Below are 25,469 nucleotides of genomic sequence, written 5' to 3'. Positions count from 1 at the left end.
GCTAGGTAGCAAACGTGAAGATGAAAGGACAAAGTTATACTTAATCAGTTAAAGGCAGTCCTCTGGCTCTTACAAAATAGCCTTGCATGGAAAGTACAGTCTATGACAAATTTGCTAGCTTTTCAATACAGTGCTTTACACTTATATTTCTTTTAAAGACAAAAATGACACAGTTTATAGATGAAAAAGATGTAATGAAGCAGGAAGGGGGAAGATGGGGACTTGTTTATTTCTATTAATATTTTTTCCTTTAATGTGGTTGGTCGGAGGTTTTGTAGCTTTTTTATTTTTATTTTTATCATTTTGGTTATTGAAAAAAAAATAGAACAGTCCACTGTCCAGCAGAGGCTGCTTCAACTCTATTGCTCCCAGGGCTCATTCTGCATGGATCTGTGTATCAGGATGCTGTAAAGACAACTCTGTGGGCAGGAATGCGCCTTGCCCCAGTGCTGTGGCGTATGTCCTGCTCTGTGGGTGGGCAAAGCCGGAGGACACATAGGCTCCCATGCTGCCCCCTCCAAATCCCCCTCGCTGGTGCTGAGGCAAGGAGTGGTAATCCTCCAGGTTGTCATACTGTGACACAACAGTCATATTGTTCTGGCGCTTGCTGTGTGTTTGGTACTGGTATACCATGCCGGGGTCCCTCTCCAGGTTCTGTGTGTGATGGAGTTTTAGGCTATGACTCCGCTCTGGTTTAGGGGGTGGGGCTACTGACTGAGTGAGGTGCTCCTCCTCCTTGTAGCAGTCTCTGGAGTGTTTCTCTGGAGCGGGTGGCTGCCTGACTCGAGGTCGCTCCAGATCTTTGGAGAGTCTCCCTTCTTTGTGGTTCAGTCTTAAGGATTCCTGCCCTGACATGATGTACTTCCCTCCAGAGTTATGGTAGCTGCCTGGCTCAGAAGGGTCTGGAATCCCTTTGGGCCCATAATCTAACTGGCCAGCTGCCTGGGAGTAAGGTGGCCCATTCTTTGATTCACTTAGCTGCCTATGGCTTGCTTCCTGAAGTACTCTGTGTTCTTGGAGACCACACCCCAGGTCATGAAGCTTCCGGTTCCTCAGGCTGCCCTGCTTCTGCGGGAGGGATGGCTTTTCTGCCTGCACACTGCCATACACCCCATGGTGGTGGGTTCTGTCAAATTCTGGCTCTGGGTGTTTCCTGTAGAAGCGGTCATCTCCCTCAGGACTGACCGCCTTGGCTGTGTGCCGCCCGTCCTTCCCCTCTGCCACCGAGAGAAGTCCAGTTTTCCCAGGATCGGATTTACTACGCAGATGGATGACATAGATCCCTCCCAAGTCATCCTGAACAGTGGGGGTCATGTTGTCATACTGAGACATAACAGGTCCTTTCACCTTCTGCCGTGCGCGGCTCTCTCTGCGGATGGACTGCATTCGGTATTTTTCCATGTCCTCAAGATCCCATGAAGTGTAGGTGTGCTTTACATCGGCAGCTGGGGGTATGTTGACTACGTTATGGTCATTACCAGAGAAATAGCCAGACATGTTGGCCCGAGGACGTGGTGGCAAACCAGCATAGCTGTACACATTCTTTCCTTGCAGCCTAGGATTGTAGAAAGCAAAATCACGATTGGGCAGGCGGTGAAGGGGCCTCAACTGTACTGTGCCGTAGGCATCCACATCACACAGGGCCCCATCAGGACTGTAATAGGAACTAGAAGAACTGGAATATGGGCTATAGCGGTAGTGGACCCGTCCATTTTCAAAGTAAGGCTGAAGTTGAGTTACATGATAATCTGAGCGGGCCTGGGAGGACTGATATGGCTTATACTGGTACAGGGGTCTTGGACAATAGGCTGGTTCATCATCTGGGGGAACTTCTGTTCGTGAGATGGGAACAGAGCGAATCATGGAAGATGGGGGAGCATGGAGGGACTGCACCCTCCGGATGGTAGGGTATGGTGGAATATCTTCAGGGTAACAGGCACCCCTAACCGAGGAGCTTAAAGGAGAAACATATTCAATCCGGCTGCATGGCTTGGAGTGGTGTCCAGATGTATTTCTTCCTGGGGCCACATAGGTGTTATAATGAGGTCCCATGGTGGTTGGTGGCTCCGATCGGGCACCATATACCTGGTGCTGCTCCAACTTGTTGTGGTGTAGAGATACACTTGAGGGACGGAACTGGCAGTTTGGAGTAATATTGAAATGTACACAGTTTTCTGGACCAAAGGGCTCAGGAGCAACATCAGGCCTAGTGAAGGAGGAATAAGCTATTTTCTGAGAAGCATGCTTAGGTTGTGGGATAGGAAGTGGCAAAGGCAACACATCCTCCACCGAGGCTGAGGAAGCAGCAAGAAAGGAGTGGTAGTTCGAACTGCTGGTGGCATCTGCACTGCTAGAATGCATGGCAGCAGCCATTTTGCTTTCAACTGTCCTTGTGGGTGGCACTGGGGCAGCAAAGCCACAGGAGTGGCCAGGGAAGGACTCGGCTCGCAGGTGGAGTAGTGGAGCCCTGGTACCTTCTCGCACTTTCTCAGGTAAGCCTGGCTGGGGAGCAGACGTGGTCATGGGACACTGAGCAGCTGCACTGCCATCGCTGACAAAGAGGGGTGCAGAGTCACTCATGGCTTGAGGCTCAGGTGGCCTCTCTGGAGCTGGAGCCATTCCTTGGACCTGTTGGGAGATAGATGATAATCTTGTAAGCCCATTTTTTAATGCTCAACCTACGAAATCAAATGCTATTACATTTCTAATGACCATGTTAAGTTAGTAGCAGCTAGAACTTTCTAAGCCATGCAGTTGTCCTGTACCTGCTCCCATGCCATGAGAACAACTCACTGCTGTTTGGCCTTTGGCTCTCTCTTGGGAACTGTGCCAGATTCTAATTCATAGTACGGTTTAAATATGCGTTGAGGTGTCTTTGGCATTATCTTCATGTGCAGACCCAAAGAAAGGTTTCATCAATTAACACTGTCATGCTTAAAAATAAATACCCAGCTCGAGAGTGAGTCTAGCTTACTCTCAATACCAAGGACATTTAATTCAATAGAAACAGCTGATATTACCTTCTGGGAGAATTTTGAAGTGACTCACTGAGTGAACAGTTTTAAATCCCCAAATATAGGGAAAAGCAGTAAAGTGTGCTATCTAAAGTGATACTAATGTCTACCCACTTTCTTATGACCCTCATAGTAAAAATATACCATCTATGAGAAGCAGTTGCCACCAACAGCATGCTCCAGGAAGAACTAGAATTTTTTTTAAACATCTTTTAGTTCAAGATGACTACCAAAAAACCCTTGTACTTTTTAAATTTTAAATAAGTAAGAAAACTAGAGCCTGACTCATGCCTGTGGTTCTAACTGCTTACAATCAGGAGGACTGTGATTTGAGAATATCCCAGGTAACAAGTTCTTGAGATTCCCCATCTCAACAGAAAACATTTGGCAGGGAGGGTAAATAAAAGGATTATAGTCCAGGCCTGCCCAGGCAAAGAGCAAGACCTATCTTGAAAAATAAGCAGAATAGAAAGGGACAAAGTATGGCTCAAGTGGTAGAATGCTTGCCTACCAAGCGTAAGGCATGAGTTCAAACTCCAGAATAGCCAAAAGAAGGAAAGAGAGAGAAACTTTTAGCATTCTGTACACAACATTCTTTAATCAAAACAGGTACTTGATTATAGAACAATCTGTTGGGAAGGTTGAGAAAAATAATGAAAAGTCTTAACCCAGTCAGGAACTGGTGGCTCATGCTTATAATCCTAGATACCCAGAGGCCGAAATCTGAGGACTGAAGTTTGAAGTCAGCTTGGGCAGGAAAGTCTAGGAGACTCCTATCTCCAATTAACTAGAAAACCAGAAGTGGAACTATGACTCAAAGTCTTGAGCAGAAAAGCTCAATGACAATGCCCAGGGGCTGGGAAGGTGGCTCAGTAATAGAGTGCTTGCCTTGTATGCATGAGGTCCTGGGTTCAATTCCTCAGCACCACATAAGCAGAAAAAAAAAGCCACAAGTGGGGCTGACTCTCAAGTGATAGAGTGCTAGCCTTCAGCTGAAGAGCTGAGGGACAGTGCCCAGGTCCAGAGTTCAGGCCCCACAACCGACTAAAAAAAAAGACAATGCCCAGTGCTGGGAAGGTGGCTCAGTGGTAGAGCGCTTGCCTTGCACGCATGAGGCCCTGGGTTCAATTCCTCAGTACCACACAAGCAGAAAAAGCCGGAAGTGGCTTTACCACTGTAGCTCAAGTGGTAGAGCACTATCCTGGAGCTGAAGAGCTGAGGGAGGCCCATGACCGACCAAAAAAAAAAAAAAAAAGATAATGGCCAGGCCCTGAGATCTACAATCAACAACCACAGAAAATCCCAACATACTACTGTCTTCCACTTCTAAATAGCTTGCAAAACAGAATCTTACAAATGTCTTGAGAATGAAGTGTTTACCTCATGTATGTGCAAATGGTGGCACAGTGACTAAATGACTTGCCTGACCCCATTTGCTCAAAGTCATGTTGAGTCAAAAAAAACCTGACAGTATCCAAAGTCTCACTTGTTTCATTTGATCACAATCTTCTTGTATTACTATGAGGAAATTAGTGGCTTTAGGAAGAAAAGGTAGCAGGTAGAGTTAAGCTATAGTCATCAAATACTTATTTCTTCCTCAGAGAGAAACCAGTAGCCAAGTTAAGAGAGAATTCATCCTTAAACAGGAACTCTATCACAAAGATCTGCCACAGGACTGAAAAATAAGGTTTTTTGGCTGACTCAAAGACAACAACATGCCCTGCTGAAAAATAACATACCTTTGGAAATAGTGCATTTCATGCCACTGATTTCCTTCCCTTCTTACCTTGTGGGAATTAGTTAATCCTATACTGGGTGCTGCTTGTACCTGCCCCACGACTGGCAGCTGCTCTGCTGGCCTTTGGGAAGGAGGTGGGGGAAGGGGACGGTTAGTTCTGTGGGTGCGCTGAAGGGTGGCAGCCGCAAAATCAACAGCAATGGGCTGTTCAGCCACGGCCCAGCTGGCATCCCTGGAGCTCATTTCAGCTGCTGTTGTAGTTGCCATCACATAAGCCCTGGTGACGGTGCTGGTATTCTCTTCAGGGGACCCAGAGGGAGGGTAGACTTTGTCCCTAGGCAAATTACAAGTCATGAGAGATCTGTCAAGAATTTCTGCAGGTTGATGGGGCTTGTCCATACTTGCAGCAAGGGATGTGGGGGGCTGGTCACTGCAGAAATGGAGTGGAGGTTGATGGGGTTTGTCTATACTTGCAGCAAGGGAAGCGGGGGGCTGGTCACTGCAGAAATGGAGTGGAGGCTCATTCTGCTCCACAAAGGACACGGTTGGCATACTGTTCTTCACAGCCTGGTCCTCAGGATAATTGACAGGATCATCAGATTTCTCTGAGTCTGTTAAGGGAGCTGAAGTGATTCTGGTCTTTTCTGGGTCCCCAGATAAATAGTTTCGAGGTGGTTGATTCCCTGGCAAGTCAACTTGGTGGAGTTGCTCTCCAGATTCAGTTGTGTTGGAATGGGTGGGATCCCCCATAGCTGCTGTCTCTGGGAGAGACTGTTCACAGTGTCCTGATGTATTGTTCTGGAGGTGGAACTGCTCTGCTGGTCGATCCATTTGGAAATAGGCCTTATCTAGAGCAACACTACAGTAGGGACCAGGCAGTTTATCTTCAGCTGTAGTCATTGCCAAGTCTCCATAACTAGTATACCCAGCCTGAGAAATCCCTGGTCTCTTCAGTGACTGAGTTGAGGCTTGCTGCGCAGACTCAGCTAATGCTAGTGCCAACATTCGGGCGACATTTTTCGGAGGCGGTGGTGGTGGGATAAGAGAGACTGAACTGACAGGAACAGGATCCTGAGGGGGATCATGGGTAACTGCTCCTAGTGGGAAATTGGGAAAAAAAATGAGAATGAAAAGGTAGCTTATGTTATCCTCTACGGAAAGCCAAACACTCCCCATGTGATCATTAAAAAATAGGTGCCTTCCATGATCCATGATCTTCTATCCCACATGCAAATGTTGTTGAGAACACATCTGGTTCAGAAGGCAAACTAAGAGCATGTTTAAAGGTTGCAAGCTCCTCTTGAACTGCTATAGTAATGGAGAGAGGGGATGATGCAGGTCCCTTACCTGGCTCAGAAAAGACTGCTTAGAGCACAAGCTTTGAGTGCTTACAGACTGTGATTAAGAATTACATTTGATAGAGCAGGCTGGCTTGTTAACTTGTAAGGCTATAATAAGTATATTTATTAGAAAAGAAAATATTCTTAGGAGCTAAGAAAGCTGTATAAAAATTATTTACAAATTCTGACTGTCCAAAAGGTAATGGGACTTTTGTAAAAGTCTGGAGCAAGGCCACAAGCCCTTTGGGGAGTTTTGCTTGACTAACTGTAATATAGGGCTTTGTGCTATCAGCACCACTCAGAAAAGCATTCTCTTTGATTAAAGACTAGCTGTAGAGCAAGTTTCTCTCTTAAAAGGCACAGGTGACACACAGGATGGGAGATCCCTCTTAACTTATAGAAAGAACGGAGGAAAACAAACGGTACCTGTCTGAGTCTGTCCAGAAGCTACAGCCTTACTCTGACTGCTTGAGACAGACTGCTCCTCTTTCCCTGGCAATTCTACTTCTTCAGCAGCAACCTGGTCCAGGTGTTGGACTTCAGGTTCACATCCTTCTTGGGCCTCTCTCTCATCTGTTTTCATCTTTACTATCTGGGTGGGGGATCTATTTGTGACATCACTTTCTTCCACACTTTTCTCCCAGGTTGGTGACGATGCATTCTGAACTGTAGTGTTTGAGATAGTACCAATGACTTCTGACACCCGAGGTGGAAGAGTCACTGAAATTGGCTCAGATATGTTCATGGAAGGTGATTTGCTTAACTTCCGTCCTATCTTCGGAGAGAAAGCATAGACAACCTTTTCAGTAAATGTCGATGGCTTAGACGATTTGTCTTCAGTTGGGCTCAAGTCCAGGGTAAAGAATGGACTCAGTTTTTCCTGAACTGGAGAGACAGGTTCAGAACTTGCAGTGCTTCCTGGAGTATGAGACTGGCTACCAGCTGCTTCCCCATCCTTTTTAATGGCACATGGTTTATCCTTGGAGTATCCCAATGAATCCAAAAAGGAAGCACCACTCTCCAGACATTCTGATTCAGCTTTAGGAGGACTACACTGAAATGACATTGGATCGAAATCCAGGCTGGCCACTCCAATGTCTGGTGGGCTCAAGTCAACATCCTCAGCAGAATGAGGAGACACAAGAGCTGGAATGTGGAGCAGCCCCACTTCCTCCTCACTCTCATGGTCATGTGGTAGATTATCATAGGAATTACAGCGGTTCCCCAGCATTTCTCCGTTGAAAGAGGCAGACAGTGCATCACTGCTAGACCGGGGTCTTCTGGGTCGGAAGAGCTTGGAGTCACCTGGTGAAAATGAACAACAATGTCAAAGCATGAAAGTCACAGGATACTGTCTGTAATAAGCCATTCAATTTAGTAGTAATTTCTTCACAAGGTTAAAAAAAACATAATTCACTTTCTTCTTGTAAACTGTTATCAGTATACATAGATTATTCACATTTTTAACACAATTTCCTGAGCAAATGGTAACTGTCACATATAAACAGGGGGGGAAATGCATCATTTCGTGGTCTGGAAAAGAAAAGGACTAATGACTCTTGAATTCTATTATTGGTCAAACACTTGACTCTTGGTGTGGCTTTGGACAAAGTTTTCCATGTCTTTGTGTTTTATTGTATCACTGGCTTGTATACACATGTGACTTATGCAGTGAAATTAATCTCTGGCATTTTGGATATAAACCAGCAAAAAAAGGCTGTATATCATGGCAAAAATCTTTATATAAAAGATATTTCACTTAAAAAGCATTTATATAACTTAGCAAAGGATTCCTTTCAGATACTTAAAAACTGTGATTTTTTTTTTCTAAAGTAATAGGCTTTTAGTTTCCCTTGTATACCCCTCAAGAATGCTAGACAATTTGGTACCATTTTATGTTGTTGCTAAATATTCAATGTAAAAAATAAATATTATTCTATGAAAATTATTATAATTATTTAATGGAGACAAACTATCTTAACATAAATCCACTTATTAATGAATCCATTTATAAGATTATTCACAGTAACCACTGTTATTTCTTGCTTAGTAGCAGCACCTTCATTGTTTTTGTAGATTATCTTGACTATAGTACAATTGAAATCTTAAAAAAATTTCTAAAATGCCAGCTACTCAGAGAAAGTGATATGGGATAATTGTGAATCACAAGCAAAACTAGTGAGGATCCAGCAGTAATAAATGAAGATGAGAAAATTGACCAGGATGATGACATCTTAGGACACTTCACAGCGATATGATTTGAACGTAAATGGACCAAGAAAACCCTTTGAAAATCAGTGTACTGCTAAATTACTTTTGTAAAAGGATTTAAAAAATAATTTGTTGGGGGCTGGGAAGGTGGCTCAGTGGTAGAGCGCTTGCCTTGCATGCTTGAGGCCCTGGGTTCGATTCCTCAGGACCACATCAGCAAAAAGAAAAAAGCCGGAAGTGGCGCTGTGGCTCAAGTGGTAGAGCACTAGCCTTGAGCTGAAGAGCTGAGGGACAGCGCCCAGGCCCAGAGTTCAGGCCCCACGACCAGACCCCCCCCAAAAAATAATAATCTGTTGTATCATTAGCAAACAAAAGATGTACTATTGTGTTCTTAAAATGGTTAAAAAAGAAAACTCATATCTTCCTCTAATAAACAATGATGTAGGTCCTTCTACAAATCAGTACATAACTGCAACTATAATTCAACTTTTCCTAAACAGAATATAACACACATTTGTTTTTATAATAATTTAGTTTTGTTTTTTAAGTTATGCTACAACCAAATCTTTTCTATTTGCCTTGAAAATATGGTGCCATTTTAAGCAGATTCACTTTAAGTTGCTATCTTTAGGTGGTAATGATCCTTGAGTAATGAAGAACACCTGAAATCAATCTCATCTATGAAATTTAAAGTCAGGTTAGGCCATTGCAAAACAAAAGACTGCTGGTCGAAATTACAAACCCATTTAATTTTATACTTTGTAATAAACGTTATGTTCTCATAGTAAGTCCAAGGGAGACATAGTAACAACTTATTTTTCCTAAGCATGGGAGAAATATACCTCATTGCTATAAAAGACCATTTTAATGTAAACAAATAGAAACCATGATAAGATACAGTTACCATAAACATTTTTGAATTTTAATCTGAACAATAAGCTAAGTATGTACCGTAATGCTGGAAGATAATCAGTAGCCTATTTATTATGCAATTATTTGTAAAACACACTTAATTGCTGTGTGTGTGTGTGTGTGTGTGTGTGTGTGTGTGTGCTTTAAAAGTAATATAACAGAATAATATGACGGATGTTTTTGGTCTTACCATCAACTGCGTGGAGAGAAGTAAGGGACTCCTCACTTTTAGCTGAGCGAAGGGTTCCTTCTGCCCTGCCACCTGATAATCAAAACCAAATAGTGTCAACTTTTATTATTATTGTGTACATGCAGTGAAAGGAATTAGTGTTTTTCCTAATAACAGTTCAAACTTCCAAGAGTGGTTAGTTGCATATTTTGAGTTATATCTAGTTTACAACGCTATTATAGTTCCTGATGTAAAAAATCCCTTTTCTAGAACTTGAACATAGAGATGAACCAAGAAACTTCTTTCTTGTGTATTTCCTAAAGATCAACTTAATATCCTGAGATGATACTACGCTGTACTCACAGTGGACTCTATCCTTCATGATTAATGTTCTTATTAGAAAAGAAAATGGAGGGACAAAGAGGACTAGACCTGTGAGGATGGAGGTAGTAGAGATTGGAGTGATGCTGTCCAAGTCAAGAAATGCCACACGGAATTGGAGAAGGCAAGGAGCACCAAAAGCTGGCACCATCAGACTTTCTGCCTCAAAACTGAAAACAGAGGGGCTGGGAAGGTGGCTCAGTGGTAGCGCGCTTGCCTTGCATGCATGAGGCCCTGGGTTCGATTCCTCAGCACCACATAAGCAAAAAGAAAAAAAGCCGGAAGTGGCGCTGTGGCTCTGTGGTAGAGCGCTAGCCTTGAGCTGAAGAGCTGAGAGACAGCGCCCAGGCCCAGAGTTCAGGCCCCACAACCGGACCCCCCCCAAAACAAACAAACAAACAAACAAAAAACTGAAAACAGAGTATGTTTCTGTTGTCTCAAGCCAACTCACTTGTGGTAATTCATATGGAAGCCCTAGGAATCTCATACAGTTACTTTACATACATTGAACTCAGATTTGCTAAACACTTGCATTCTGTAACCTGGATGTAGCACCCACACTGTCGCTTCCATTTGAAACCCCTCTTCCCTTCCGAGGACAGACTCACTTCTGTTCTTTGTCTACTGCCCTAATTGTTTCTTTTCACCCTCTTCTCAAGACAATTCTTCCTTTAAATAATGCTTTTCTCTCATTTGTGTCTCTTCTCACCAAGCTTCTGAGTCCTGAACATGTACTCTGACCATCTCAGTACTCTGCCCATCAAGTGTCTCTATTTACCTTCACTGCCCATTTTAAGAGATATCTTTATGATTCCCTCCCTCGCAGGAACTGAAATGCCTACATAAAGACTTATGTAGAATTCTATTTCTATAGCTATGCTTCTGTAGTGAAATTCACTTTCTTTCTTTTTTTTTTTGCCAGTCCTGGAGATTGAACTGAACTCGGTGGCTGGCCACTGTCTCTGAGCTTCTTTTGCTCAAGGCTATCACTCTACCACAGCACCACTTCTGGCTATTTTTGTTTATGTGGTACTGAGGGATCGAATCCAGGGCTTCATGTATGCTAGGCAAGCATTCTACCACTAAGCCACATTCTCAGCCCAAATTCATTTTCTTATACATATGACTTCACAGAATCTGAAAGCAGGAGTCCTTCATTGTCTGTTTACAGAGGCACATGTACGGGTTTGGTACACAATTGTAAACTGAATGATAAAAATTATTTTTATATCTTTACCTAAGAAAGCTTTGAACTGAAATCCTCTGATTTCAGCCTCCTGAATAGCTAGGATTATAGGCATGAGCTACCAGTACCTGGCTAGTTTAAACTATTTTTTAAAAGAGTCATTTATTCTATAGTAATAGGTCTGTTTGGCCAAATAAGACACTCTCATTACTAAGTCATCAAGTAAAAAGATAAAAAAGAGTCATTTATTCTATAGTAATAGGTCTGTTTGGCCAAATAAGACACTCTCATTACTATAAAAAGATAAAAAAGAGTCATTTATTCTATAGTAATAGGTCTGTTTGGCCAAATAAGACACTCTCATTAGTAAGTCACCAAGTAAAAAGATAGCTTCTTTGGTTGTAACAATGGTAAACTTGAAAGGAAGCTGAAACATGGTTTTGTTGTGCTATAAATCTGTAGAAATAGAAATATAAACTTTTGAACATCACATCAGTATTTATTGCCAATAAAATGTAACTCATATTGCAAATGCAGTGTTTGTTTGTTTTGTGCTGGTTACAAGTGCTTGAACTCAGGGTCTAGGCACAGTCCTTAGCTTTTCTGCTCAAGGCTAGTGCTCTACCACTTGAGCCACAGCTCCACTACTGGATTTTGGGTGGCTACTGAAGAGAGTCTCATGGACTTTCCTTTCTGGGCTGGCTTTGAATTGTGCTTCTCAGATCTCAGCCTCCTGAGTAGCTAGGATTACAGGTCTGAGCTATAAGTACCTGGCTACATTGTGAAATTTTAAACACATTTTATACACACACACACACACACACACACACACACACACACACACATGTATTATATAATGTGTATATATATATTTAAAATGTGTGTATGTGTGTATATATATATGTGTGTGTGTGTATATATATATATATATATATATATATATGTACTTACTATATAATTCCTTTAAGAAATAGGATCCTTCTGCAGGTAACTTATATTACCTTTTGAGATGGGGATCAAGAATTAGTCAGTCTAGAGCATGGCTCAAGGGGTATAGTGCTTGTCTAGTAAGTCCGAGGCCCTATACTCACACTCCAGCACCATCAAAGGAAGAAAAACTAAAGAATTGGTCATGAAGACAAATCCATTTATGCTACACACAGCTATGTACATCATACAATGAAACTGTCATGGTAATGACAAAGTAGGTGTCTAAGTGCCCAGAAGGCCACAAGGCCAGCAGAAGGTACAAGCCTTACTAGGAAGACTATGTTGCAGGGGCAATACAGGTAAGGCACTCACCTTTCAAAGCCATGGCTTTCATCTCTGAGGGCTCACTCTCGTTACGCTGCAACTTCCGTTTAGAGATGGATGATGACTTCCCCAAGTTGAAAAAGGAACGCCAGCTACCCACGGGAGATTTTTTCATTTTATTAGGAGGTCTCTTTCTGTGAGAGAGAAAATAGTTCATTCGTATTAAGATAGACAAGTGCCTATTTTTTCTTATAGAAAAAGAAATCAATAAATGATAAGAAGAGCCAAATAGCCTAGAGAAGCACAGCTGGAATAACGCATATATTTCTATCTTCCTTCATTCGACACAGTGAGGCTGAAGTATAAAATGGAAGTCAAACATGGAGTTTCTAAACATTACACTAAGTCTATTTTCTTATTTATATCTAACCTTACAATCTTCAAAATAAGTGGAAATAAAACATAACTGGACATAGAAACTATTAAAGTTCCAAAAATAACAGAATATGCTTTTATTATGTGAATGGAGAATATAAGAACAGAATAAAAAATAAAAATTAGTATCCATTAAATGGGTAGGCACTATGTTAAGCATCTTATATACACAATGATTGTAGTCTTTAAATCAAATATAATGACATGAGGCAAATACTATTATTCTCAGTTTCCAATAAGTTCCCATAACTTCCTAAATGTCATAAAACTGGTAAGTGATTAAGTCAGGGAAGAAAACCAAGTTTATCTACATCATAATACATACTTTTTTAGGTGGGTGCTAAGTACTGGGGCTCGACCCCAGAGCCTGGGCATTATACTTGATTTGGGTTTTTTTTTCCCCTTTGGTTGAACTCAGGACCTGGACACTGTTCCAGAGCTCTTTTGCTCAAGGCCAGCACTCTACCATTTTGAGCCACAGTGCCACTTCTGATTTTCTGGTGGTTAGCTGGAGATAAGAATTTCACAAACTTTTCTGCCCAGGCTGGCTTTGAACCATGATCCTCAGATCTTAGCCTCCTAAGTAGCTAGGATTATAGGCATGAGCCACCAGCACCTGTTCCTTAAGTATGTTCAAGGCTAGCACTCTATCACTTGAGCCACAGCTCCACTTTTGGCTATGTGGTAGTTAATTATAAGTTTCTTATAGACTTTCATGTCTGGACTTTCATGTCTGGATTAGCTTTGAACCATGATCCTCAGATCATGAGTATGAGTAGCGTACTATACAGCATAAAACCTACTTTTAAAATCACCAACTCTGTAAACTATGGAGCTAAAATACAAAATTAAGATGTTGAAGACTGAGGAATATACTAACATAAAAAGAACAAATCCTGAAATTATATTAGTACTACTAACCAACTCTAGATAAGCAAGATCTTTACATTTATGTGCAATAGCCAAAGGAGGAGCAGAGCTATCAATAATAACTTTACATATGTTAATCTTCCCACTAGAACCTAGTAAAGAAGATACATAAACTATATTATTACCATTTCTTTTGAGCAACCATTAAGTCACAGAGCTGAGCGCTGAAAGGGCAGGCTGTAGTGGCTCTTCAATTTTCACACCCACCAGAGTCTCATGGAAAACTTGATGGAAGACAGAAGACTGCTGGGCTCCACTCCCAGGGGTTCTGACCCTGTGGTCTAGGCTGAGACTGAGTATCTGCATTTCTAACAACTAACTGGTGATGCTAATGCTGCTGGTAGAAAGTTCATACTTTTGAGGATTGCTGATCTATTAACCTTAATATGGAACCAACATCAAATAAATCATCAGCTGTTCACTACTTTCTGAAAAGTCTATTCCAACACAGATTATTTCTAAACAGTATTATCTCAGAAAAATCAACCCCATGTTGTGAATATGCATATTTTCTAACAATTGTCCCTGTGACATTGTTTTTAAAAAATGTGATGTTGGGGGCTGGGAAGGTGGCTCAGTGGTAGAGCACTTGCCTTGCATGCCTGAGGCCCTGGGTTCAATTCCTCAGCACCACATAAGCAAAAAGAAAAAAGCCGGAAGTGGCGCTGTGGCTCAAGAACGCTAGCCTTGAGCTGAAGAGCTGAGGGACAGTGCCCAGGTCCAGACTTCAGGCCCCACAACCAGACCCCCAAAAAAAATGTGATGTTGTAATATAAGCATCATTTGTTTCAATTCTTTACAGAAGTATCATTTATATTAAAACATTTTTTCTGAGAGTGGGCCAGAATTTAATACCATATTGCTAAAAGACAAAATTAAAAACAAACTAAAAGCAGACAATAATAAAAACATAGCTATGAAAACCATATTTTAAAATAAGATTTAATGAATTTTACCTTTCAAGTGGAAACTCGATTATGGTATGAAATTTCCCTTGAAGTGCAGCAGGCCCTTCTCCAACTTCGATATATTTATTTTCAGTCACAATTGGAGAGTTGGCTTGAGCTTGGGTTCGCGCCTGGGCTTCCTCCAATGTCAGCAGCTTGGTGGATGGAGAGGACACCAGCAGAGACTTGGGCCTTGACAGGGAAGCTTCAAAACAAACGGAAGAAGTGAACATAGTCAGTTATAGGTCAGGGCACAGCAGCCTGTTTCTCTGTCTACCTATCTCTCCACTCTTTGGTGTTATTTCAAGTTTTCTCTAAAACTTTTAAATGGAAAAAAAAAAATCACAATGGTTTGTATTAACTGAGAAATAGAAAGTGATATTCCAGGTCAGTGATAATTTAACTGTTTTCGTGTCTTAAAGGACATATACCTGCAATTCTAGCTACTGGGGAAGTGGCAAACTGGAGGCACAAGGTCCAGGGCAATCCCTAGTACCAAGGAAAGAAAAAAGATGACCAGAAAAAGATATGGTTCGGATATTTCTAGTGTAGCAAGTAGTATGTTTTCCTGTTCCACATAATACCTTTATTAAATACAGTGACAATATTTAAAAATATTGTCATAAACTTATCAGACCACAAGAGATCTGATATGCTGTATTCATTACGTACACACAAAAGAACTGCCAACTCTTTACTTTGGGATAGAGATATAAATTGGTGATCTTCTCCAAATGTTTCATTTTATCAATTGAAATGGTAAATGCAAAGCTTTCTATTCCTTTGAAAGCTGGGTATATGTACACAAAATCCACCTGAGTCATACCTGCACCTTCTTGCATGACCGCACTGATTTTGCCACTGAAGAGTACATCTACATGATTGAGGATGAATTCAACAACCACAGACTGGATTCTCACTTCCATGAAAGCTGCTGTCCCACTGAAGCAGGCCGACTCTATCTGTTTTGATCTGAGGGGTTAACAACATTCCATTAGAGTTGCAAAGAGAGTAATGTCAAATGGCACTGTTTTAAACACCTAAGTCATAGACAAACCAGTGCCTTAGCTAGGCCCCAGTATTCCACCTTTATGGAGATACTAATAAGAACTACATTGTTTTCCTTTGGACATTGATGAATTAAGAATTTATTCAAGACACTTAGAGAAATTTAGTTCTACTAAAGGCAAATTCAAGTTACCTGAGCAAGTTTGGAGCCCAGACGATGGCTAGGTTTTTTGCATGCATATTTGTGATGGAACAATAGTCGGCTAAAAGAGACAAGTGTCTCATCAGGAACTCCAAGGTTCTGGAAAACAAAATCCAACATATTAATAGAAGAAGATATTAAGCAGCAGTGTAATATATAAAAACTACTAACTAATTTACAAGTTTTCAAAAGCAAAATAGAAGGAAAAAAGGAAACCATACAAACCCAGGTTATTTTCTCCCTGCTGCTTATTAAGTTTAAATATTATTAGAGGTAAATCATCCACAAAAGCTAGTTTCTGGACCAAATGATAGTTTGAAGAGCAGACAACAACTAATGAAAAAGAATTTAAATACTTTAAAAGAAAAAAAAAACAATGTTACACCAAACTAAAAATAGTTAAAAGAACAATTCCAATAGGCATCAAGGAGAAAATATATTTGAGCTGTTGATGGCCTTTTGGAATGAAAAGCCTTACTTCAAAAATCCTAATGTCCTTGTTTATCTTGTTCAATCAAATTGTGCTTTATTTAAACTGAGCAAAGCATTCTTGGAAATAAATACGATCAGCTTAAGTATAATTTAAATGGGATACACACAAACCAGTATTATATATCAGCTACAATGTCTTAGCCTACTCAATTATACAGGAATTAAAACTATTAAAAAACAATGAATGAGAGACAGAAATACAAGACTCTATTATTAGAAGCAGTAATAAAAGTTAAGTTGTGGTCTATATAAAGAACCTCAAAGATTCACTTGAACCTTGAGCGGTAAAGGAAGCTATAGATAAGATAATGAGCATTTAAGGGGAGCACCATTTACTTCTCATATACTCATCAGTTCAGTCCTATCCTTGTAAGGAGGAGGAAGTAAAAGATTGTTGAAGGTTATCAGTTCAGCCATACCTCGGTAGGGAGAAGAAAGTGAAAGACTGCTAAAGGTTACAAAGAGTGGCAGTGCAAGAAATCAAGGGAGAATCAAGGGCCATGAAGCAGGCGACTGCGGCATCTGTCAGCTTTGCATGCATTTGACTTTTCAAAACCATATGCTACATGGATTACTTTTTTTTTTTACTGTAGAGGAAAAATATAATATCACAGCTCACATAAAATTAACAGGTCATGAAGTCTATCCCACCTCTATTATTAGCATCCTCTATTATGATATATTTTATTTAAAAGACATTAAGGTGCAAGCTTATCTCCTTATCAACCTTTTAAAAAATAGTTTAAAAAGAAATTATCAGTATTATGTTCACAGATATCAAGACTGATCCTTACGAGAGAGCACATAGTAAGTGATAGATTAGTAAAATCAAACTCGGCACTAGGCTTCATAAACAAATGAGCTACTGAAGAATGTTTCCTTTTATCTCCAAGATATCCTTTAAAAACTTGTCTCAGAAGTGGAGCTTTGGCTCAAAGTGAGTCCAGTAACCTTAAGCAAAAGAGCTCCGAGACAGTGCTCAGGCCCTGAGTTCAAGCCCTATGTCCCAAAACAAAACAAAACAAACAAAACAAAACAAAAAGGCAAACTTGTCTTCTCAGCCTTCCTTTTCAAGGCCAAATACCTCAATTCTTTTAGTAATGAAAACTTTTCAAATTTCCTTCAGCTTTCCCTTTTCATTCTTCAATGGATCTTCAGAGTCCTTTAATTTCATCACAATTCTTAGAGAACCTATATTAGTGAGTTATTCAATTTATGTTATAGTACCTTCTATAGTATGTCTATCATGAATTCATATCTAGAATGCTGATTTTAAAATATATGCTAATTTTTAGTATTGATTAAAAAATGTGTTGATTTAGTGCTAAATGCAGTGCCGATATTTATTTATTTATTTATGGGTCCGGTCGTGGGCCTGAACTCTGGGCCTGGGTGCTGTCCCTCAGCTCTTCAGCTTAAGGCTAGCGCTCTACCACTTGAGCCACGGCGCCACTTCCGGCCTTTTTCTTTTTGCTTATGTGGTGCTGAGGAATCGAACCCAGGGCTTCTGGCATGCAAGGCAAGCACTCTATCACTGAGCCACCTTCCCAGCCCTGCAGTGCCGATTTTAATAGAGTTAGACGCAATGTATTTCTGAAAAGCATTTAGTATTAAATTAAATTGTAGACCATCTGCTGAACTTCTTATTAGTAACTGAATTAATGAAACAAAGAAGGAGGCAATAATGCTTGATAAGAAATGTACTCATTACCTTGCCCATGTAATTGTAACCCCTCTGTACAGTATTTTCACAATGAAAAAAAAAGCAAAAAATTTTTTGCTTTTTTGTACCTTATCATTCAGAGTTTCTACTGTGTTCTTTCTTTTACTAGGTGAGAATCCTTGCTACTCAGGAGACTGAGATCTGATGATTATGGTTTGAAGCCAGCCCAGGCAGGAAAGTTTATGAGACTTATTTCCAGTTAACCACCAAAAAGCCAGAAGTAGAGCTATGGCTCAAGTGGTAGAATGCTAGCTTTGAGCTCAAAAGCTTGGGGACAGTGCCCAAACCCTGAGTTCAAGCCCCAGGACTGGCACACATGTACACACACATATGTACACACACACACACACACACACACACACACTAGCAACAAAGAGATGTAGTTCCATGGCAAAGTGCTAGCATGCACAAGGCCTCGAGTTCAATCCTCAGAAGCACCAAGGAACAAAAAAACAATAATAACAAAAGCTCACAAATAGACAGACAAAACCCCTAGGTTTATTTGGGTGTCATTTTTCATTTGCTATCTCCCTGCTGGATACTCAGCACTGTGCCTGGGTGTAGGGATAAATAGAAAGTCAAAGAAAAATATATATGCACACATCCACACATATAGACACATTCACACACAAATCATCCATGGAGAAATAGAACTTAAACTTTATGGAAGCTGAACCAGCTTGAAACCTAAAGGAATAAAACATATTTTACCTACCAGCTGACTTGTGTGCCTCTTGCTGATATTTTTCTACACATGACTTACCTGTAGTGTGGTGGAGGGAGCTGCTGGATGACATCATGAATTTTTATCAGCCTTTCTTCATCTGTTGCTGCTGAAACAGCATCCTGAAACAACCATAATGCAAAACAGTCAAATAGGCCATGTTGGTATAAATGAGAGTTATTCATTTATAATTCAGTGTTCATGCCATGCTTAACCCTTTATTCTTTGATAATCAACCCAGGAAAACACACAATATCAAGGAGGTGCTCTGTTTTCACACCAAAACCTACTCAATTATAATTGTTAAAAATGGAAATCGGTATTAAGGGTGAAAATTTTGAGGCTCAAAGTCAGAACTAAAAGAATGGCAATGTACAAACAACAAAGACTCCATACTAGCTAGTAACCATTTCTGTTCCTTTAAACAATCATTTTAATCTCATCCCAGATCTACTTACTATCTGTGACCAAACCAAGCTTCACAGTTTGAATGAAAGTGTGCAAAGCTCTGCAACACAACTTGAGTCAAAAATGAGTGGTACTCACAGAAAATTTCTCATACAGCTGGTAGGTGAGCAGAGGGTTTGGGAGTTCTCGAAAGTACAGCTTACAGAGTGAGCCCACCGAATGAATGTCTTGAACATAAGGTTCTTTTGTCAGGTCGGGAACATGCTCAGAGTCAAATTCATGGCTAACCCAAACAGAAAAGGACAAAAAATTATTTTACTGAAGGAAAGCAAATACATGGCTTGAAAGTAATGACCCAATGTTCCCTTCTACCTCTGTGAATTGCTCTTTTCTTCCATGTTATATTTAGACATCAGCAATAATTGAACATATTTTCTTCCTAGCTAATGAAAATCATTAGAAACTAAGATGTGGAAATCTCATCTTTTTGTGTATGTATGTGCCAAATCTAGGATACAACCTACCAGCATCTGGCATAACTTGAAAATTATAATGGGAATAATTAGCCCAAAGCATTCACATTTAATTCACTAAGAATAAATCATTATATTATAAATAGGTTGCATGTGGACTGAGAGTAAATAGGTGTCTTATATAAGTAATTGGATGTGATACACACGTATCCTGTGTGTCTTCAATATGAGAATAGACAATAGCCTTTGAAATGAATACAGATGAGCAGGAAAAGAGGGCTCTTAATTTTTAATGGTCTGAATATCAGTATTTTGGCAATACCAGAAACCAGGATTGAGTGACCATGAACAAGAATTTCCTGAGTTGCAAGCTGTATGGCCAACAAATGGTTTGCTGAAGCAGTATAAGAAAAACAGAAGAAATATAATGCCTAGCTAACAACAAATTTTAACACTAGAGAGTGAGTAAAATAAGAGTAGTGCTCAAAATACTAGGGTAGATTAAATTTACTCTGCAAGAGATTAATTAATAGTAATGCTCTGGTATAAGAACATTTATTATACATGGAGAGAATTAATGTTAGTGAGGAATCTGAATGTAAGATTTACTATGTCTAAATCTGAATTTTTTTTTTTTTTTTAGGTCCGCTTGTGGGGCCTGAACTCTGGGCCTGGGCGCTGTCCCTCAGCTCTTTAGCTCAAGGCTAGCGCTCTACCACTTGAGCCACAGCGCCACTTCCAGCTTTTTTCTTTTTGTTTATATGGTGCTGAGGAATCCAACCCAGGGCCTCAGGCATGCAAGGCAAGCGCTCTACCAATGAGCCACCTTCCTAGCCCCCTGAATTGTTTTTAACCCAAGAATCAACTTAAGTATTTTCTAAACATGTATCTCTTAAAACAAAGATGACCCTTGTGGTCAATTAAAGATTAAGTAGAAGTAAATTTTCATTGTGCATATAAGAAGAGACTATTATTTTTGTCTTAGATACACTGAAGAGGATATAGACTAATACATTAATACATGAGCATACACTATAGAATTAGGATCTAAGGGATTTCTTTCCTGTCAATTCTAATTAAGAGTCCAATAATCCAATTTTAATGAAGATATCATTTCTCATGGCTGTCATAGTTTCACCTTCAGTTTGATAAAACCTTTAAACCTTTTGAAAAGGAAAAGATACAAGTATTAAAGAGGTTGACTTTTTCTCTGGTATTACAGATAAACATCTTTTAGAAAATTACAGAGAAGACAATATGGTTATTATTTTATATTCTATCTCAACGATCTCACTGTGACCATAGACTAAGTTATTCAACTCTGAAATAACTGCTTCAATGAGCTAAATAGGTATAAAGGAGGAAATGCCACGGAAAGTTTTACCGTAGTCTCTGGATATTAGAGGCAACCCCAGAGAGACGATAGATCCCATCCACAATGCCATATCGCTCAATGAATGCTGTGCAGCTTTGAAGAACCTGGGGCACTAAAGAAAAAAAAATTAAAGACATAGATTACATTGCTAATATTCAGGAGAATCGATGTCATCAAAAGATGAAAATGTCTTAGTTTCTACAAGCAAGACAGAATTTGTAAAGGAGCTGGGCGCCGGTGGCTTACACCTGTAGTCCTAGCTACTCAGGAGGCTGAGATCTGAGGATCACGGTTAAAGCCACACCAGGCAGAGGGCAGAAAAGTTCGTGAGACTCTTATCTTCAATAAACCACTCCAAAACCGGAAGTGGCATTGTGGCTCAAGTGGTAGAGCGCTCATCTTAAGCTGAAGAGGGCAGGGACAGCGCCCAAGCCCAGAGTTCAAGCCCCATGACAGACATACACACACAGAAAAAATTGTAAAGGAAGAAGGAAATTAATTCGCAATAAAAATGATTGGAATGTATTAATTCATTCCATATTTAAACCAGGTAATCACTTCCTGAACAATCAAGACTGGCTCAGTTCATATAGTGACAGGATAATCTCTCTACAGTCTTCTGCAGCAGACTTATTTAGATAATGTGGTAGCAGGATTGTGAACTGTTTAATACTGTGACAGATTAAAATTAAAATATAGCTGTTCAGTTAAATTCCATACCCAGCAAACGATTATGTAAATTAAATGCTTATCTCAACAACAAAATTACTTGTAAGTACTTCAATTTCTTATTTCTTAAAGCCTTTTTTTCTTTCTTTTTTTAGTTGGTCGTGGGGCTTGAACTCTGGGCTTGGGTGCTGTCCCTGTGCTCTTCAGCACAAGGCGAGCGCTCTACTGCTTGAACCACAGCGCCACTTCTGGTTTTGGAGTGGTTTACTGGAGATAAAGAGTCTCACAGACTTTCCTGCTCGGGCTGTCTTTGAACCATGATCCTTAGATCTCAGCCTCCTGAGTAGCTAGGATTACAGACATGAGCCACCAGCGCCTGCCTAAAGGCTTCTTTTATCTCTCCTAGTTAATGCTAGCCCTATGTTCAACAAACAAAACTCTAACATGATTAAAACTTCAGAGCAATTCAAAAGGATTTTAATTTCCTACCCTTGGTTGTTTTTTTATAATTTTTTTTTTTTTGGTCCAGTCGTGGGGCCTGAACTCTGGGCCTGGGCACTGTCCCTCAGCAGTTCAGCTCAAGGCTAGCACTCTACCACTTGAGCCACAGCGCCACTTCCGGCTTTTTTTTTATGTGGTGCTGAGGAATCGAACCCAGGGCCTCGAGCATGCAAGGCAAGTGCTGTACCACTGAGCCACCTTCCCAGCCCCTTTTTTTAAAGTTGTTTTTATTTTCTTCTTTTGGGGTGGTGATGCAGGGGTTAAGGTAGGGTCTAGCCCAAGCTGGCTTGGAATTCAAGATGTTCCTGCCTCAGCCACCAGAGTGCTAGGATTATACACAGGCCTGCTTTAACACGCCTGATTTCCTGAGCATCTCATGTAAGTCAAGCTACATTCATTACAATGTATACTCTCACTTTCACAGAAATCATATGGGAAAGTACTATCACTATTCCCATTCTATAGAAAAGAAACTGGAACTTTTGGATATGAAGGTCTGCCCATCTGCAAACAGGAACCAGTGACAGAAGTGAGATTCTAACCCAAACAGTCTAAGAACAAGACCTTTAACCAGTGCAATGTACTACCTAGAGCCTTAGGTTCTTTATTATTTATTTTAATGCTTTACTTCCATGTTTCACAATGCTAGAATAACTGAAATCTCTCTTTCCCATATAAACCATTCTATGACTCCTTTACAAAGACATTTCCTCTACTGGACTTTCACCCACAATCTTTATCATACAGAAAATTTAGGCTGATACTGAAACAGTATCACTCATGAGCTTTCATCAAATACTCAACAAGCCAAGGCAGCTGCAACACTATGCTCCATGTGCTTACAGAATTATGTAATTTCCAAGTAGCATTTATTGGTGTACATACCACTACCTCTTCATGACAATGAGCTCTTAAAGAGCAAAAGCCAGATTTTCTTTAATCTTGGACATTCAATACTTGACATAAGGGACAAAATCAGCAAGGACATTACATTACAGGTGCCCTAAGCGCTTGAAAAAGTTACCTAAGTTGGCAGGACAGGGAATTCAGGTTTTATATGGAAGTATATTTGGTTGTCTATTTCTATGTCTGAAAATGTTCAGGACTTTGAGTAAAAAAAAAAGGGATATGTTATATAATAGAGATGAAGGGCAGATAGAACTGTGGGGCATTTTAATGGGATAGCTTTGATATAAGCAATCTGTGTAATTATAGAGTATCTTAAATACAAATATAACATTTCTTTATAAGCTGAGTCCTATTTTCAATATACTGATTAATAATAACCTCAGTGCCTTAGGTTTCTAGTCTATGAAACAGAATAAAATTTAGAGTTTAAATGTCTCCATTACCTAATTCAAAGGAAATACACTTAAGAGATTACTAGAATAATCAACACAATTACTTAAAAAAGGAAAAGCAGAGCTTTAATATTTTTTAGAAAGATGATTCTCATTATGTTTGCTCCAAATTACCATATTCACCATAGTACACAAAGAAAAACTTTCAAATACAGCATTTTGTTTCTAATATTACTAGGCTCTCCAGACATGTATTATATAATTTTTATAAAAATAAGTAAGCTACCTTCCCAGAAAAACAGATAACTGGATAGACTCTTATAGTTATGTGATAGTAGACTCTTATCTGCTTATATTCTTCCAAGTATAACAGCTCTGAAAGTACAGAGGTAGAGGTCTTGCCCTGAGGAGAGGGCCAAGCATCCTCTGGAATATTTTATGGGAAACACTGAATGTTCCTTCAGACTTCATGCCAAGTAAAATGGTTGTCTATAATCACATAATTACACGCAATAGATAAAATTATGTAACAATTACAATGTTTAACAAGACAAATGAGATACTTAATTAAAATAGGTAGTAAAAATAGAAAGGCATTCACTTTGACTCTAAAGAAAAGAGAAGAAAGAGAACAGTTTCAGAAGATGAAGAGAAGACCTGTTTTTCTTCTCCATTAATACGTATGAAAACATGAGAATTCAGCATATTATGTATTAGAAAAAAATTCAGGTTAAAAAAAATCTGAGGGTCTGGGAAGGTGGCTCAGTGGTAGAGTGCTTGCCTTGCATGCATGAGGCCCTGGGTTGGATTCCTCAGCACCACATAAGCAGAAAAAGCTGGCTCAAGTGGTAGAGCACCAGCCTTGAGCTTAAGAGCTGAGGGACAGTGCCCAGACCCAGAGTTCAGGCACCATGATTAGAAAAAAAAAAAATCTGATTTGTTACCCCTCACTACCCTAGCCATCTAACAAGCCAACAAAATACACACAACATAATGACCCAGTCAAAAAGATGACATCAGAAACATCCAAAATTATTTTTCTAAAAGACAGTTAAGACTAGGAATTGCTCTCATGGATTCTAGACAATATATTTCTGATCTATTTTAACATGCTTCGTTTTTATATGTTCATGTGACAACAGAATGTAAAAAAACTCTTAAGTGTAAAATTACTGCTTAAAGGAACTGGCAGTATGGGTCAAATGGTAGAATTATTGACTAGCAAATGTGAAGCCCTGAGTTCAATCCCTAGAACCACCACCAAAAAAATAAAATTACTAAAAGGAGATGGGAATGTGACTTAGTGGTAGAGTGTTTGCCTAGCATGTATGAGGCCCTGGATTCAATGTGCTGCTACCACATAAACAAACAACAACAACAAAAAGAATTACTAAAAGAAGTAGGAAATTATTAAATGTAGCAAGAACTGATCATTTGCATTTCTTGGCAGTTTCAGTTTCATTTCTGTCCTTTTCTTTCATTCACCATTCTTATTTTCTCTCTCTCCCTGTACCTATCTATCTACTCTTACTTATTTTGTATGTATGTGTATGTGATAGTACTGGTGCTTGAACATTGGGCTTTATGCTCTAGCTTGACTTTTTGCTTCTGGCTGGCTCTCTAACCCTTGAATTGGACTGGAGGCCAGCAATTTCCTGGTCAATTGGAGATAGAGTCTTGTAGACTTCAGCCCCAACTATCTTCAAACCATGATCCTCAATGTCTCAAGTGTTTTGAGTAGCAAGGATTACAGGTGTGAGCTAGCAGCACTCAGCTGACATCCAGACTTTACAAAAACAAAAACAAAATAACTGGTCCTGGGGCTTGAACTCTGGGCCTGGGAGCTGCCCTGAGCTTCTTTTGCTCAAGGCTAGGGCTCTACCACTTCAAGCCAAGGCTGCACTTCAGGTTTTCTGATGGTTAACTGGAGATAAGAGTCTCATAAGGTCAGATAAGTTGATGTTAGGGAAATGAACCCTAAGATATGTATTCAAATGTTTTTTTCTTTCATGCGATTGTTTCTAACACATAAGATTATTTCTTTGTTGCTTTGTATGTCCCTCCCCCACGGTATAA

The 25,469-nt window shown here is 39.9% G+C and overlaps 1 protein-coding gene across 1 annotated transcript in view; it reads right to left on the bottom strand.

Moving 5' to 3' along the window:
* Positions 1-301: 301 nt before the first annotated feature.
* LOC105980860 (rho GTPase-activating protein 32-like) overlaps positions 302-25,469 on the bottom strand; it is a 50,222-nt gene continuing 25,054 nt past the window's right edge. Inside the window, exons 3-13 of the mRNA XM_013009830.1 lie at positions 20,932-21,034; positions 19,213-19,357; positions 18,706-18,788; positions 15,719-15,826; positions 15,344-15,489; positions 14,527-14,722; positions 12,254-12,399; positions 9,406-9,477; positions 6,519-7,397; positions 4,801-5,849; positions 302-2,628 (exon numbers count right to left, since the gene is read on the bottom strand). Coding sequence (XP_012865284.1) covers positions 376-2,628; positions 4,801-5,849; positions 6,519-7,397; positions 9,406-9,477; positions 12,254-12,399; positions 14,527-14,722; positions 15,344-15,489; positions 15,719-15,826; positions 18,706-18,788; positions 19,213-19,357; positions 20,932-21,034 — 5,180 coding nt within the window. The 3' untranslated portion in view covers positions 302-375. The remainder of the gene's footprint in view (positions 2,629-4,800; positions 5,850-6,518; positions 7,398-9,405; positions 9,478-12,253; positions 12,400-14,526; positions 14,723-15,343; positions 15,490-15,718; positions 15,827-18,705; positions 18,789-19,212; positions 19,358-20,931; positions 21,035-25,469) is intronic.

This window comes from Dipodomys ordii, unplaced genomic scaffold (assembly GCF_000151885.1).
Source record: "Dipodomys ordii isolate 6190 unplaced genomic scaffold, Dord_2.0 Scaffold10, whole genome shotgun sequence".
Lineage (NCBI taxonomy): Eukaryota > Metazoa > Chordata > Mammalia > Rodentia > Heteromyidae > Dipodomys > Dipodomys ordii.
This window is presented reverse-complemented; position numbering and strand designations above follow the sequence as displayed.